The sequence below is a fragment of the Podarcis erhardii genome (genome assembly GCF_964252035.2).
Source record: "Podarcis erhardii genome assembly, chromosome: 8".
Taxonomy (NCBI): domain Eukaryota; kingdom Metazoa; phylum Chordata; class Lepidosauria; order Squamata; family Lacertidae; genus Podarcis; species Podarcis erhardii.
Window position 1 is genome coordinate 88,270,537 of NC_138499.1, and position 16,660 is coordinate 88,287,196.

Here is a 16,660-nt window from a genome sequence, read left to right on the forward strand (position 1 = left end):
TGGAAAAAAGGGAAAAGTCTCTTCCTGCCCCCTCGCCAGACTCCCTGCTCGGCTCGGCTCACTACCCAGGCGGCCAGTGGAGAGAGAGCCGCATAAACCTCCTCTCCCTCTGCTTCGCCAAGCTGTCAAAGCCCGGGAGCAGCGGCAACGGCAGCAGCAGGCGCAGCCAGACCCCCGCCAGCCAGCCAGCCAGCCCGCCCGCCTGCCCGGCTTCCTCTCCTTTTTTTGCCCGCGGCAAAAGGCTTCGCTCTCCCCCTTCCGAGACCTCTTCGCCAAGCCGAGCGAGCGCGGGCTTCCTAACCCATGGATTTTAGTAGGGGCAGAGAGCTGCTAGTGCGAGTGCGCCCCCCGCCCATGTTGCGCCCGGTGCGGCCGGCACCCCTGGCACCCCCCACGCTACGCCACTGATTACAAGCCTTTGAACAAGCATAAAGGACCACCCATTAGTCGCTTCAGGTGTCTTGAAATATCATATATTTTTGCTCAGGCTTTCCTTGATCCATAAGATTGAACCCTGTTATTACTGAATTTATGTTTTTATTCCCGTTTGTCTGGCTTTTGTGTTGTCAATTTGCTTTTATGACACTGTCTTGTTGTTTTTATGCTGTATTTTTGTATACTGCTTAGAGATTTTTAAATACCAAGCAGTCTGAAAATGTGTTTAAATAAATCAATCAGTATGTCTGGTTCTATGACTCAATATGCAATCCTTAATCCACATGCCTGGGAGTGAAGCCCCACTGAATTCAATGGAACTTACTTCTGAGCAGACATATAGGATTGCACTGTAAAGGGCAATAGAAATTCTCTGATGGCTTCCATTTGTGTTGGCTCAAAACCTAATCAAGACAGAGAAGTAGAAATCACAGATCTACATTCACATTTGCAGGGGGGAAATGAAGGCTGCAATAATGTAGCTGCCAACTATTAACTCTCACAAGCATAAAACTGGGATAGCTCACTTGGTAGAGCATGAGGCTCTTAATCTCAGGGTCATGTTGGTCAAAATATTCCAGCATTGCAGGGGGGTGGACTAGATAACCCTCATGGTCCTTTCGAATTCTTTAAAAAGTGTGTGAAAGTGTGTGTGTGTGTGTGTGTGTGTGTGTGTGTGTGTGTGTGTGTAAGAGGCAGGGGGGGGGTTCATCTGCACAAGCCTTTACTGTGGGTTAACTTGAGTCTCTCACAATCTTCCAGGAAGCCATTCTCAAGTGCATTGGTAGATATCTATAAGTACCTGCATTTTGTAGGGTGAAACTGGCAGCTACTGCCTTGCTTCCAGATCCACAAACAGTTTTCCATGGGGATCACACAGTGAGAAGAGGGCTGGCAAGCACCCCTTAGCCTTCATCCTTTCAGTTGCCCTTATTTCAGTTCAGGGCAGACTTCTCCTGCCTTTTGCCAGGGGTTATCTGAGGCCACTGCCACTCCCTGTTTCTTTCTTTTGAGCAGTCATTCTCATTCCTTTCCTTGCTCACCAGTAGCTGTTGTTAGTCAGGAAAGTAGCCAGGCTTCACCCTAGCCAAAACAACACCTCCTGCCATTACTTTCTGATTACCAGTGCCACTGATACCAACCTCCTATCCTCCTCGTACACAGCAACACACACTCTGTTCAGATGGGAGAGCAGATGCTATAAAACCGCTGCAGAAATTTGTGAGCACAACAGAGCAATTGAAATGCATCACTAGATTCTATCCCTGCAGCTTCAGAAGTCTTGCTGCAGAGTTCCCATTATTGTTGTTTGAGTTTCAACCAAGAAACAGCCCCCAGGTGGCTCACAAAAGGTAACGCACAAATACTAAATTCAAGGGGGGAAAGTGCGTACAGTCAGTGATTATTCAGAAAACATCAAATGTGTTGGCCCTTCCTATCTCAATGTCTCTCAAAGCATTCAAAATGGTGGCAGAGGAAACAGTGGTACCCAAACAGACGTTGCTATTGTTAGGCAAAGGCTTAGCGTGCCAACTGACCAATAGCGACACCCTACAATGCATCTCTGCTGAAGGCACAGTTTTGAAGCTAAGTGTCACTCTGGTAAAAGGGCTTTTTGCAGCAGACAAGGCAGACTGAGAGGCTCAACAGATGACGAAGGTGAAAATCCAGCTCATAAGACATCTGTGGCCAGAAGGATTCCAGCACTTCCCTCATCAGGGAAGAGAGAGAAGTATTCAGACAGTCAAGGAATGGCACATATTTTCTGAAAAGGTTATGTTAAAAGCCCAATGGTAAAATAAGATCTCTTCCCTTCTCCTGCAAGACAGCAATTGCAAATGCTGGCTTTAATCTCACAGTGGGTCAAGCAGTGAAGCCAAGACGGCTTGCCAGGCTTGTTGTTCCCCTTAGGTGATTATCCTGCCCTGACTGCCCTGTTCATCCAGCAGTGATGAATTATAACACTAGACATTCATTAAATCCTGTGCCTTGATCCTTTGCCTCTGCAGTGCCACCAACAATCTCTCTGCTGCCTGCTGGCTGTTGCGCTACTAATGCTGCTGAAATGACCCCAGAGCATTCTTTTTTTTCACTGCACAGAACAAAGTTTGTCTATTTAAAACAGTCGTTTGCAGACAGACAAAACACTTTTAATAGTCACAGTTAGCATCTGCTTTTCAGAAGCTACTAAATTACAAGCTAGAAATGCACGCCCAGGTGGACAGTATCACCAGGAAATGACTCCTTTGATTCTAGAACACTCTGGCCAGATCAATGTCTAGGTTGTGTGACACTTTTCCATATTTTTATTCATAGTTCCATTCCATTTCCACAGTAATATGCATTTTTAAAGAATCATTTCTAAATACCTATTTAAATAGCATTGTGCTGTTTAAATACATGTACAAATGCATATTTAAATGTGTATTTTCTGGCAAAATAGGTATTTAAAAGCACATTTTGACAATTTAAACTGCTGAGAACTACATCTCAAAATCTGAAGAAGCGCAAAATCCCCCACATATTCAGGTTCCTATCTGCACATTAATCCAAGAGGTGTGTGGATCATGGCATTTTGCGTTGGAATTTGCAAAGACTGAATTCCTCAAGAATTCTTAGATTAGAAGGAAAGTGCTTCCTCTGTACCCCCATGTTTAGCATAAATTGTCCTGCCTCCCATGGCCAAATCAAAAGTTTTTTTAAAAAAAATGAACAGAGACTTCAGTTAGGGGATAGATTATTTAGCCACTTTCCCTAGCACTTTTGGTTTTGTTGCTTCTGTGCAAAGTCTTCTCTGTAATTTGGCTTCTCTTCTTCCTGCCTCTCCCCACTACCACACATATCCTGCTTGGGAACTGTCCTATGAGTACTTAGTGGGGAAAGATTAATTTGCAAATTCAGGAAAGGAGGGCATGATGAAACTGCCTGGGGGCAAAAATAAAGCCTGTTTTTTGGCTGCACTCATAGTTGCCTTCTGCCTGCATCCTACTCTGGGTTTGTCTCCATCACAGATTTGATGGGGGAGGAGCAGCTAGATATTTTTAGCAGAGAATTCTCAGCACCATCATCAAACAACAATTCCAGGGATTCTTAGTGAGAAGCCAATGTAGCTAAACTGGTATAAAGCAGATATAGGTTTGTAGTACAGATATATGTTATCTCTGTCTCATATGGACTCCTATCTTGGCAAAACACAATTATCACAAAACTGCAAGGCAACCCAAGGACTTCCAATCTCTGCTCTAAGCTTCAGTAGCCCATCACTTGCATTCCATCAAGCCTTTTCTTAAAAACCTTTAAAGGAGATACCCATTACCTCCAGGAAATGCTTTGCATTATGAAGCTGCAGTTACAATAAACAAGATTCTCTATTGTTTTATCTAAATCTAGCTTCAGTTTCCTGCTGATGCACTGAATAGCTTCTGCTGTAGTATTGCCCCCCACCCTGCCCCCGACAGCTCACCTTCCAATTATCCAGGTCACTAAGGCTTTCTGGGAAAAACTGAACACAGGTGCCATGCTGGAAGCTACTGAGGTGTGCTCAGCACTTTTTGGAAAATTGACCTTGATTTGGATTGCTGATCGTGTAAAACTCTGACACACACAGAGGTGGAACAAGAGAAGGCAGAATGAAAAAACAAAGTATCATTCCTAAAATGCTCCCATTAAAACTAGGCTTTATTTTATCCAGGTAAAAGACACAGTTTGGTGTACACACACACTCCCCACACACATTTGCGTACACACATACACAGGCTGGGAGCCTCAATGGAACTCCTCTACCTGGGGCAAAAAACTTGGCTAGCCGCCCCCCCCCCCCCCGATATGGCTCTGATAGAAACTTAGGATATTGTAATGGTCACATCCATAGGGCATCCCTCATTGTGCTGATAACATACTACAGTACCAGAAACCAACCAAGAAGTTACAGGGCAACTACAAATTCTCTACTTTAAACAAAACTTCCCCTCTTTTACGCCACTATACTATTAATGACATCATGGAAAGTGCTAGTAAATTCCCAGGCAATAAGCAAGTGGATAATTTAGTGCTGTTTTAAAGGTAAGGAAAGTTCCCAGACTTGTCTCTGATTGATGTATTTTATTCCTAAATGGATGGGTTTTTTTTACAAAACACGTAAGAAAATGCAAAACTGGATTGTAAAATCTTTAGAACCAAACTAGATGAGATATCAGTATACTCATGATCATGTATCCCATAGTTGGTACTATTGGTAGTGGTAGGTTAAAGTTTAAAACAGCAATATATAGAGGGTGATCAGACTGGGCCTGGAACAAGGAAGGGGGTGGGGGATTACCCTTTTTATTCTCTCTCTCTCTCTCTCTCTCTCTCTCTCTCTCTCTCTCTCTGTCTCTCTCTCTGTCTCTCTCTCACACCCACCCTTGCTATTTGCCCTAAAGATGGAAAATACCAAGGACATTCCACTGTTTTCAATGAAACTTTCAAACTTTGACATTACGACTTAAATCCAACTTTTTGTATGCAGTCTGATATGCAGAAAGAATTCACTTCAGTGACTAGGATAGGTAATCAAACACCAAAAAATACATTGCAGGAATAGCACCCACCCTTCAAGTGACTTGGGGAAATTCTTGCCCTTGTGGGAGCTCCGTGTATATACTGGAGGCTTCACATGAGAACACTGGCTGTACATTTAAGTTTTTATTAATGCAGTGAAGAGCAGATGGGGGGGGGGATTTTCATCAGGAAACTGATGTGGAGAGAAAGGATTAGCCGATCTTCCCATGGTCCTGATACACATGCTCTTTGCCAGAATTTTAAGGAATAGGAGTTCCAACCTTGCATCTTCACTGCCTCATTTAGCCAGATCTTTACTTTCAGTAAACTTGTTTAGGTTTGTGGCACCAAAAATCCCTACTGCTGTTCAGCAAGTATTTTATCTGGATTGAGGTCAAACAAATAAATTATACCTATTGATTTCAGAAATGCAGAAATTATCAAGCTGACATAGTAGCCTCAATAGGTTGTCCATCAAACCAAGCACATTAAAAGCTGCCCATGGCATAATCCAGACTATTTTCTCAGCGCAGATTATGCTAATTTTCTATTTAAGGTTGTTGTTGTTGTTGTTTTCCTTTTAAGTAACATAACCTTTTTCAAGTGAGTAAGTGATTGTTGGAGAAAAATTACACTGAAACAATTTCACCTTGGGGCTTTCAATATGAAGTTTTGTGTTTTTTTTTACTATTTAACAGATTTAACTTCTTTTCTGAATACTGAAAAAACTGGCTGTCCAACTTTGTTTTTACTGTACTACTCTTACTTTCAGCAAAGCATATCTGTATAATTTTACCAAAATACTGAAACCGAGTACGTTTTGTTTTCTACATCTGAAGTCCATTTGGAGACAGTGTGACTGCTTTCACAATACAGCTTTGAATGGTACCCGGCGAAAACACCCAGTATTGTACTGCTGTGCTGCAGGTGCCATAAAGCTGAAATCCTTTACAACCTACTAAGTGTTAGTATTGTTTACTAATAAATAAATACATAAAATAAAGTGTATCGCTACAAGAGAGCATGATCGGGTAATGAAGAGGCCATAGGTACTAAACAGGTACATTGGGGGTTACAGACTAATGTACTGCAACAGCACAGCAAAAACTGGGTCAACATACTGAATTATGTCACTAGACTTTCAGAGAAATGGGGAGGTAGGACAGGAGGACAGGAAGAAGAGGCAACACCATGTGAGAAGTAAAACACTGTGTTACCAGTTTAATCTATTCATATCTTCTCAGAAATAAGTCCCACTGAGATCAATGGTGGGATTGTAGCTTAAGGATATTTTATATGTTTTCGGCCTCCTGGAAAACATACAGCCAAGTGTATCTTAATATGGTGATCCAGAAGATGGAACATAATTACAAAGTCTTGTAGGCTGCAAACCAATACCCTGGGAGTAAGCCCCACTGGACACAGTGCTTCGAGGGAACACGCATCACCTGAACATCATTTGAAGCATATTGATTCTCAGACTGAGCCTTCTTATGCTTCTTTTATGTGTATTTTGTGCTATCATATAATCTGCTAGAGTGGACTTTCTCCTACATGTAGAAAGGTGGTAGAACACCCTGATACTTTGATCAGGAAGATAAAAACCCTTTAAAAACAATGTGCTACACAGATATAATACACCTGAGCTAGCAGAGCAGAAGGAACCAAAAACCTCCAATTTTGTTTGGGGGGGGGATGAATGCCATGCCTCACCAGTCCTTTAACCCACTCTTGTTTCCTATCAATATCCTGAGCATTAAGCATGTAAAAGAACACTGGTTAAATTCAAAGCCTGTTCAGGTCATTTTATCCATTCAGTCCTCACCTCATTTGGAGTGATGGGCTCACTTTTAAGTATGATCAGGTTCTGTGCGCTCTGGCCACTCTGGCCAGTCAGATGTCTCTCAGTCATCCCAGCCTGGGAGTGGATTCCTGCTGGGACCCCGGTGTTGTAAAACATGAACGTATCACTTCCTGAGCCTGCAGTCAGACAAGCTTTATAGCAGTAGGTCTTGGAAAGAGAGCCATTCCCCCGCACTTCAACAAAATGGGGCTGGACTTTTAAACCATTTGACATTCTGGTGTCAAGGTTGTTATTTGCCTGCTTGTACATTTCAACTGGGCACCTTTCTCTGGGTGTCCCACAGAACCCCCCACAACAGGAGCTCATGTGCACACTGTGTTTCTGGCACTTGATTACAGCGAGGACAACGATTGTCAAGAGAAATATAAATGAGACAGAGCTCAGAGCAACAATGAGATAAAGGGTGATCTCAGAGTAACTTCTAGAGCTTTTTAGGTGCCTCCTGGTGTCAGGAATGATTTTGGAAATCCTGTCCACGACGGCAACTATGATTGACACGGAGGAAGACAAGGGTGGCTTTCCATTGTCTCTCACTGCAACAGTAAGGTTGAAGGTGGTCACAGTGTCCTCCGGCAGTTTTCGAGTAGTCCTAACTTCTCCACTGTGAAGTGCCACTCTGAAGAAGTCTGGAGCTGAAGACTGGGCCAGGTGAAAGAAGAGCCATGCATTTTGCCCAGAGTCTGCATCAATGGCTATGACTTTGGTCACCAAGTATCCACTGCTGGCTGAGCGAGGGATCATCTCCATAGCTGCTGAGGCATTAACTGGGGCAGGATACAGAATCTGTGGTGCATGGTCATTCTGATCCACCACATAGATGTTCACTGTGGCTGTGCTACTGAGTGGTGGCACCCCCGAGTCTTGGGCCTGCACAACAACCTGGAACTCCCTCAGCTGTTCATAGTCAAAGGAAGTAACAGCATAAATGTCACCAGTGTCAGGTTTAATGGAGACATAGGAGGCCACAGGGAGCCCTTGAATCTCTCTGTTCAGCAGAGAGTAGGAAATGTGGGCATTCTCATTGGCATCAAGGTCAACAGCCTTGGCAGTGCAGAGGGAAACCCCTGGAGCATTGTTTTCAGGGATGTAAACAGAGTAAGCAGATTCTTCAAACCGTGGTGGGTTGTCATTGATATCAGCGATGTCCACCTGGATGACTTTGTGAGAAGACAAGGGAGGGATCCCTGCATCTGCAGCAGTGATGGTAATATTGTAGGTAGCAGCCCTTTCGCGGTCGAGAACCCCCTGAGTCACCAGAGTGTAAGAGTTTTTGAAGGAATTAAGTTTGAAAGGGAGGTTGGCAGGAATGCTCAAGCTGACTTGCCTGTTCTGGCCAGAGTCTTGGTCAGTGACGCTCATTAAGGCCACCACGGTGTCTGGGGGGGCATCCTCAGAGACTGGGCTGTACAAGGAAGTCAGCACAACCTCAGGGGCATTATCATTGGCATCCACAATGTGGACTAGCACCTTGCAGTGCCCAGCCATGGGGACGGGGCCCCTATCGGTGGCTTGTACATAGATCTCATAGGAGGAGGCCTCCTCGTAGTCCAGCGTCCCGTTAACCCTCACCTCTCCCGACACTGGGTCCACGCTGAAGAGCTGGCGCACTTTCTCCGGGGTGTAGCTGCTGAAGGAATAGCGCACGTCGCCGTTGGAGCCCTCGTCTGGGTCGGAGGCGTTCAGCCTTGCCACCAGCGTGCCTGGCGCCACATTCTCCATTAAAGTCGCCGTGTAGGTGCCGCGGTCGAACTCCGGCGAGTTGTCGTTGGTGTCCAAGACCCGCACGGAGATCTGGGCCGTGGCGGACTTGGCCGGGTCGCCTCCGTCGACGGCGGTCAGCACCAGCTGCTGGCGGGCGCTCTGCTCGCGGTCGAGGGGCTGCAGCAGCACCAGCTCCAGGAGTTTGCTGCCGCGCTCGAAGTCCCCCAGGCCCAGCCCGAAGTGCTCGCTGGGGCTGAGGCGGTAGCTCTGCACCGAGTTGGAGCCCACGTCCGGGTCGTCGGCGCCCTCGATGGGGAAGCGGGCGCCGGGCAGCGCGGACTCGCTGACGTCCAGCCGGTACTCCTGGCGGGGGAAACGGGGCGCATGGTCGTTGATGTCCAGCACCTCCACCTCCACGCCGTGCACCTCGACGGGCTGCTCGATCACCAGCTCCAGGCTGAGGAAGCACGACGGGCTGAGCTCGCACAGCGCCTCCCGGTCCACGCGCTCCTTCACCACCAACAGCCCGCGGCCCACGTCCAGCGCCAAGTACTGCCGACCGCTGCCCGACGTCAGCCGGGCGCCCCTCGACGCCAGCTGCCGGGGCTCCAGCGCCAGGTCGTCCGCCACGCTGCCCACCACGGCGCCCCGCGGCACCTCCTCCTGCACTGCGTAGCGGAGCTGCCCGACGGCGGGACCCAGGCACAGCAGCAGCAGCAGCCAGGAGCCCAGGGCCTCCGCCTCGCGGCCGCGCCGGGAACCGGGAGGTGTCATGGCAGGTCCGGGAAGGGAGGCCCCGGGCAGGCGCACGCTCAGCCTCCCGGCAGCAGCGGCAGGAGAGTCATGCAGGCGGCTAGCAGGCGCCGCCAGGAGCCCCCGGCGCGGCCACCGCGCCCCTCCTCCGCTCCGGGGCCGCCCAGCCCCTCATGTCGCCCAGTCGCCAGCTCTGGTCCGCTCTGCGATGGCCCCGTCTCCTCCGACGACAGACAGGCTGTTCCACTCCTCTTCCTCCTCCTCCTCTTGCTCTTCCTCTTCCTCCCCCGCCGGCTGACGCGGCTGCTCCTCCGCGCTCCGGGGAGGGGCGGGTTCGGCGCTGGGCTGGCTCCGTTTCAGCACCTGGGCGAGGAACAGCGACCTCGAGGCGGGCGGGCGGGCGGGCGGCCAGCCAGGAGCGACGCGGCGAGGAAGAGGCAAGGGTAGGGCCAAGGAGGCGTCGGCGGGGCAGTCGAGGGTGGGTGCTGGGGGGCGGGAAACCGGGGCGCAGCTATGCAGGCCGGCTGCCCCACTCACTCACTCACCACGCTTCTCAACAAACACGGGGCAGGCGCCACGCAGCACATGCACACACCCGAACACCGGGGGCTGCTCGATGCCTGGTCGAGCCGGGGGTCCCTCTAGCCTACTTCTGCTTTCCCCACCTGGCACTGCAGATTCGGAACCAGGATATTCGCCATCCTGGCTACCTGGGAGGCTTTCAACGAAAATGCCAGGGGTTGGAACTGATCTCTTCCGCAAGCAGGGGGTGAGTTTTCCCGCCCTGGGGGCCCTTCTCCCAACTCAGAGCCTCGCTCTCATCCCAGCAAGACCCCGTCCTCCCATTCCGGTGTCAAATCCAAGGAAAGAAAAGGTGAGTCCTCCCACTGGCCTTCGACCAGCTCACACTCCTGTTTGCTGCAGCCACACCAAGATGTTCCTTCTTTGGGGCAGCAAACAAATCGAGAAGAAAAATCCCCACCCCACCCCCACCCCCAAAAAACTAGGAAAGGAGTATGTTGATTTATATAGGTGGGTTCAAGATCCCTAAGGCTCCAGGAAGTAATGAAAGAGAAAAATAAGCAATCAAAATGCAGGAAGAGGGATACTCGATTTATAAACAACATTAACACACCACTTCCAATCTTACCAATTTCAAGCTTACTAGCAAATGAAAAGATGATCTATACTTTTACCGGGGAAGGGAGTGCCATAGTTGTGACACAGCCCCTCTAGAGGCTTTCAGTCTTAGACATCTTGATGTCTAGAAAAGGCTTCCCTGCGGGTCCTTTTTCTTGCTTTTCCAAAGCTCCCCCTTCACATTGCTTTTCCTTCCTCAGTTCCCTCATATACCAAAACTGGTATGTGCAATCCACTGGAATCTCACCACACAGCTTGTGACTCGCCAAGCCAAACCCAGGTTACTAGCTATACAGTATTTCTTTGACAAACCTCCTGTTTTTTGCTACTTGCCTAGGACTGGAGGAAGGAGAAAGTGTGTCTAATATCTGGCAGCCCACAGGTTGGCGGACTATGTATGGCTTGGTGAGCCACAAGATGGGCAGATCCAGACTCTTGTTTTTCCTTAAATTAAATCACAAGCTTTTAAGACAGCATTCATTATAAAACTGCAAATGAATGATAGCCTTTCAGTAATAATAATGAAAACGAGGAGTCTGGGAAGTAACAGTATTTCTCTGTATATGCCAATGATTGTCTCTTATTAAATTTGGATTCATTGTGTGCAATGCAAACTCTGGACTTCAAAATAAAATTAATCATACTGCTTTCTTTATTAGTATCAGAAATATTGCCCTATGCCTGTGTGCATGCAGAATCACCCTATGCAGAAAATCTTATTACAAATAATACAGTTTCTATAATAATAGCATTAGTAGTTAATAGTATTGGTTTTGAGATTCATTTGAAAAATTACACAATTCCAAGAACAATTACAAAAAGATAATTACTCCCCCCTCCAAATCCTTGTATCTTATGCCATAGTTCATACATGTTTTGAGTACCAGTAATTTCCTGCTGTTTTCTTCTCCTCCTCCCCATTTCTATTTTGTGGGATAAGTCAGGAGAAACAGTATGAAGAGCTAACCCTTCAAGGCACATAGTTTCCCAGTGTCTATCCTATGCAAGGAATACTTGCATGCATTTCTTGTGTCAACAGAGACTATCTGTATGGCTTAGTTATTACTAGGGTTGTAAACTAATGTCTAGGCTGCACTACTTTGGACAGTATTTGGGGGCTCACATGATTAAGTGCTCTCCAATTTTCAAAACCACCACATGCAAAAAAACTAGCATATCAGGGAGTACTATTCTAGCCTGGCCTTTTTCTTACATCTACTTTTTGCTGTGTGTAAACATTACATTTAAAAAAAAACTGAGGAGCATTCTGCAATGTCAGCCCCACTTGTAAAATGAACTGATACACCTTAGAGAGAGGTTTCCCATCCTGGAATCCTTCAGAAAGAAGGGTGGGATATAAATTAATTCTATCTATCTATCTACAGTGGTGCCTCGCAAGACGAAATTAATTCGTTCCGCAAGTCTCTTCGTCTTGCGAGTTTTTCGTCTTGCGATGCACGGTTTTCCATAGGAATGCATTGAAAATCAATTAATGCGTTCCTATGGAAACCGCCTTCCCCCGACCTCTTCTGGCGGCATTTTAAAATCGCCCGGGACAGCGGAGGACTTCTCCGCTGTCCGGGCGATTTAAAAGCCCCTGGGAAGGCAAGCAGGGGGGGCGAAGCCTGGGCGCTCCTTGCGGAGAGTTGCCAGCGCGCCCAGGCTTCGCGGCCCCGCCGCCCGGCTTCGGGACATCGTTCCGATGCCAGGCGGCGGGGGGAGGCTTTCTCGCCCCGCCGCCCGGCATCGGGACGATGCCCCGAAGCCGGGCGGCGGGGGGAGGCGTTCCTGCCCCGAAGCCGGGCAGCGGGGGGAGACTTTCCCGCCTCGCCGCCCGGCATCGGGGCATCGTTCCGATGCCGGGCGGCGGGGGGAGACTTTCCCGCCTCGCCGCCCGGCATCGGGGCATCGTTCCGATGCCGGGCGGCGGGGGGAGACTTTCCCGCCCCGCCGCTCGGCTTCGGGACATCGTTCCGATGCCGGGCGGCGGGGGGAGACTTTCCCGCCCCGCCGCCCGGCTTCGGGACATCGTTCCGATGCCGGGCGGCGGGGGGAGACTTTCCCGCCCCGCCGCCCGGCTTCGGGACATCGTTCCGATGCCGGGCGGCGGGGGGAGGCGTTCCCGCCTCGCCGCCCGGCATCGGGGCATCCTTCCGAAGCCCGGCGGCGGGAGGAGGTGTCCCCGCCCCGCCGCCAGGCTTCGGAGGAGGTCCGAGGACAGCGGGGAAGACGAGCTGCGCTTCCCCGCTGTCCCGGAGATTTCCCTATGGGCTGTCGTCTTGCGAAGCAAGCCCATAGGGAAATTCGTCTTGCGAAGCACCTCCAAAACGGAAAACCCTTTCGTCTAGCGGGTTTTCCGTCTTGCGAGGCGTTTGTCTTGCGGGGCACCACTGTATCTATCTATCATCTATCTATCTATCTATCTATCTATCTATCTATCATCTATCTATCATCTATCTATCTATCTATCTATCTATCTATCTATCTATCTATCATCTATCTATCATCTATATATCTATCATCAATAATAATGCTGGGAGTAGACCTATGTTTTTCCCATACTGTTGAATTCAAAAGGTTCCAAATACTTTGAGCAGAATCTGTATAATCATAGCATTTATTGCTTTTATTTCATTTTGGATGTTTTGTTGTTGTTACAATGTTGTAAGATGTCTTGAAATGAGTCATCCTTAAAGGTAGAGTATAACTATATTATACAAACTTGTGGGTTGGAATACAGATGTCTTTACAGAGGCATTGTGGACTCTCCTTACGCTGTATGGAATTGCACTGCTGATAATCTCCTCATAAAGCTTCTGTTTCTCCCCCTTTCTAAATATATTTCTAAGCCTCTCCTGAGCCTGCATATATTTCTTGTTCCAGTTCTGCATCAGACATTTTGTTTCATGCTTCAATCCTCTTTTATGCCCGACTTGCTTGTTTACATATTTCTTCCTCATTTGAAGCTATTGGCCTTGGTTTGCCATATAGGGCATCTTTATTAAATTGATCATTGGTACTAATATGTACTCTCCCCCTCATGCCATGCCTCAGTTCAGTGCAAAACTAAACTCATCTCTGATGTAAATTGAAGTCGCTTAGGTGTGTGGAGGTGGTGGCCATGTGTGTGTAATACAGCTGTTTTGCAATAAAACTTGTCAACCAATCATTAAAAAATCCTGACTACATTTAGATTGTATATTCTTTGATTTTTCAGATATTGCTGACTTTGCCATTGTTTCAGAAATTAGTATATAAAATATAATAGTCCTCATCCTACATCTCTCTTTCTGTTCAACATGTCTGTGAAGCTACTGGATAAGATTTGGATTTAGGTGGATTTAACTGGAGAGTAAGGTCACAATGAGAGATTGATGGAATTTGAGCTGCCCAACTGTAAGCATAACCAGTAGCCTAGAAAAGATCACACAGCTATCTAGACCACGTCCTTATGCAGTTAACATCTAAACCTTGTTGTCACTGAGGTGGCAAAGCTGTGACTAGGCTGTACTCCTTTGGCTGCATTGTTTTGTTTTTAAATTCGAGACTCACTTGACTAAACCTTCCTCCATACAGCAGCAACAAGAAATCCCTGCAAATGAAAAGCAAGCATGCCAAGTTAGAAAGTTAGACTAGAATCCTTATCCCTAATATTTAATTTTGTGTGAGGATGGATTTTGTTTTATATGGAGGAGCATTCCTTCAAATGAGCATGATCTATGTTTTAGGATGTAATTAGGTGATATCACCATTGATATCCTTGATTAATTTATTAGCAGTGGGCGATGTTTAGGTTACAAATTTATTGTAATGTATGATGGTGGTCTTTGTTTTTGTTTTGTTTTGGTTCCTGTTTGTCTTTTGTAAGTTTTGGCGGTTTTAAATTTTGGGTTTAAGTATATTATCTTGGTATGGGAAACTGTCGTGTGACGGGCCAATGGCCGTAATAAAGATCAATCCAATCCAATCCAATCCTTCAAATGAGCCCCAAGCCATCTCTCTGCAGTAGTACAGCCCAGACACAGCTTGGCCAACACAGGTCTTCCCCCCCTTCCCCCCTCCCCTTACTTATTCTCTGGCTATTCTGAGGACTAAATGTAGACAAATTAATTGAAGCTGAATGCAGAGAAGACAGAGGTAATGATGGTTGGCAGAGGGGATAAGGACACTCATTAGAGAGGATGTTCAGCCTCCCCAGGTCACCCAGGTTCATAGCTATAGAGCGCTCTAGGGGTTGCCATTGCACCTGAATGTTCATATTGTAGGAATGCTTTTGGAAAGGGTTATGTACCCTAGACAGTTCAGAATTTGAAGAATAATGGCTTTTTCCCCAGCCGGAACTCACTGGAACTCAGTTCCTGCACCTCTTGGGTGGGCTCCAGTGCCATTATAAGAGAACAAGGGTGAGCTCCAGCACTACTACTTCTTCTTCTTTTAATAGTAATACAGTGGTACCTCGGGTTAAGAACTTAATTCATTCTGGAGGTCTGTTCTTAACCTGAAACTGCCACCGCGTGATTTCTGTTCTCATCCTGAAGCAAAGTTCTTAACCCGAGGTACTATTTCTGGGTTAGCAGAGTCTGTAACCTGAAGCGTCTGTAACCCAAGGTACCACTGTAGTAATAAAAAAGTATTGCAAAAATAAATATTCCTAAACTCAAGTGATCTTCTAAGGTATGGAGTTCCATAACCTGGGAATTATCTCTGATTTTTGCTGATGTTCAAATTCTATCCCAGGAGAATATTCCCATGTAGATTGAAACCTGGTTATGAAGTGCTTATAGTTATAGTCCTGCTTATATGAACCGGCTCGCAGTCAGTATTCCCCTGTGCTACTTAAAAGCATTTGACCCCCCAAATTGTGCATATATCTTTATGAATATAGTTCTCAGTGCGGTGGTGAGCCTGTGTCTGAGCTACACCAGTTTCAGACTATGGGCTCACAAAAGGCATGCAAGCTGCAATCCTTTCCCACTAGAGCCATGGGAGTTTTGTTACTGACTTCAGTAATATTAATATTCCACCTCTGTAATCAGAAGATGCCAGTTCTGGTTAAAACAGTGGCTCCTATTAAGTACTTGGGAAGCTGAAATTATGAGCTGGTTCTTGTGCATTATGTTTTGATGGATTGTTAAAGCCCAAATTACTTATTTCCACTGCTGGAGGTCATGTTGTGCTTTTGGACAGCCCTGTAGCTGGCCAGTGTGCTGCCAACGCCATTTATTCTTTACCAATTTGTTTGTTGATTTATCTTGCATTTGCCTCTGTAAATAAAAACTTGGTCCTTTCTACAGGGTGAGAAATGTTCTGCATTAATTTCTTTAAAATGTAATTTTCCCATAGCAATTCCCCTCCCTTTTCAACCCTTATGGTTGCAATGCTAATATAATTTCTATATAATCCATGGTTCTTGATATCTAGTAGAATTTAATAATTCCTTAAAGCATTTTTCAGCTTACAAAAAGTACAAGACTCCTTCCTGACAAGCAAATAATAGTAATAATCAGTCACTTTGTAGCTGTTCCCCTCTATTTCATGACTGATTTTATCCTTTGATTCTGCTTTCAACAATGATATATGTTAGATGTCATGAACTTACTAGGTGGCTATAGGCAGGCCACCTATCTCCAACTTAGCAACCTTATAGGGTTGTTGTAAAATTACCAAAGAAATGTGTTTTTGTTGTTGTTGCATTGTTGGATACCGATGAGACCGTATAAATGCTAACTGGTGGTAGTGGCTCTTCTTATTTACTTTTAAAATTTCTACAACATAGACGGTTATCATGATAATAATAATGCAGACAGATGTAGATTCAGATAATGAATTTGCTCATCTTCTAGCAATTCTCACTGTTTAGGTGACCTTAAGCTTTTGCCATCCAATAGAAGCATTATAGAAGCAGAGAATGATGGCGCCAAGGAAATGCACTGTATACAGTTATAGAAACTCACACGGGTATTGGGGATGGCAAGAAACAGGCTGACTCCTTCAGAATTTAGCACAGTTTTGAGGGCAGTAGATGCATATACCATGTTCACATTTGCAGTTACCTACATAAACCTTGGTAAGTGATTGGCAGTGTGTGTGTGTGTGTGTGTGTGTGTAAGAGAGAGACTTAGGCCTGATTCATAAGCACCGATAGCAAGGTTGCATCCACCAATAGTCATATTATCATGGTGAAGGATGTTTATCAATAATGGGAACGATCCCATTTTTGCTTCCCCT

General features: G+C 46.5%; 1 protein-coding gene across 10 annotated transcripts in view; it reads right to left on the reverse strand.

The window, feature by feature from the left end:
• Positions 1-16,660, reverse strand: part of LOC309347809 (protocadherin alpha-C2-like) — a 191,258-nt gene that overhangs the window by 50,028 nt on the left and 124,570 nt on the right. Inside the window, exon 1 of one of the 10 annotated variants that reach the window (XM_081872643.1) lies at positions 6,800-9,582. The exons of 8 other annotated variants lie outside the window; for them this stretch is intronic. In XM_081872643.1, the coding sequence (XP_081728769.1) occupies positions 6,800-9,313 (2,514 nt within the window). In that variant the 5' untranslated portion in view covers positions 9,314-9,582. Of the gene's footprint in view, positions 1-6,799; positions 9,583-16,660 lie in introns of those variants that run through there. One more of the 10 variants, XM_081872642.1, reaches the window with a different exon arrangement.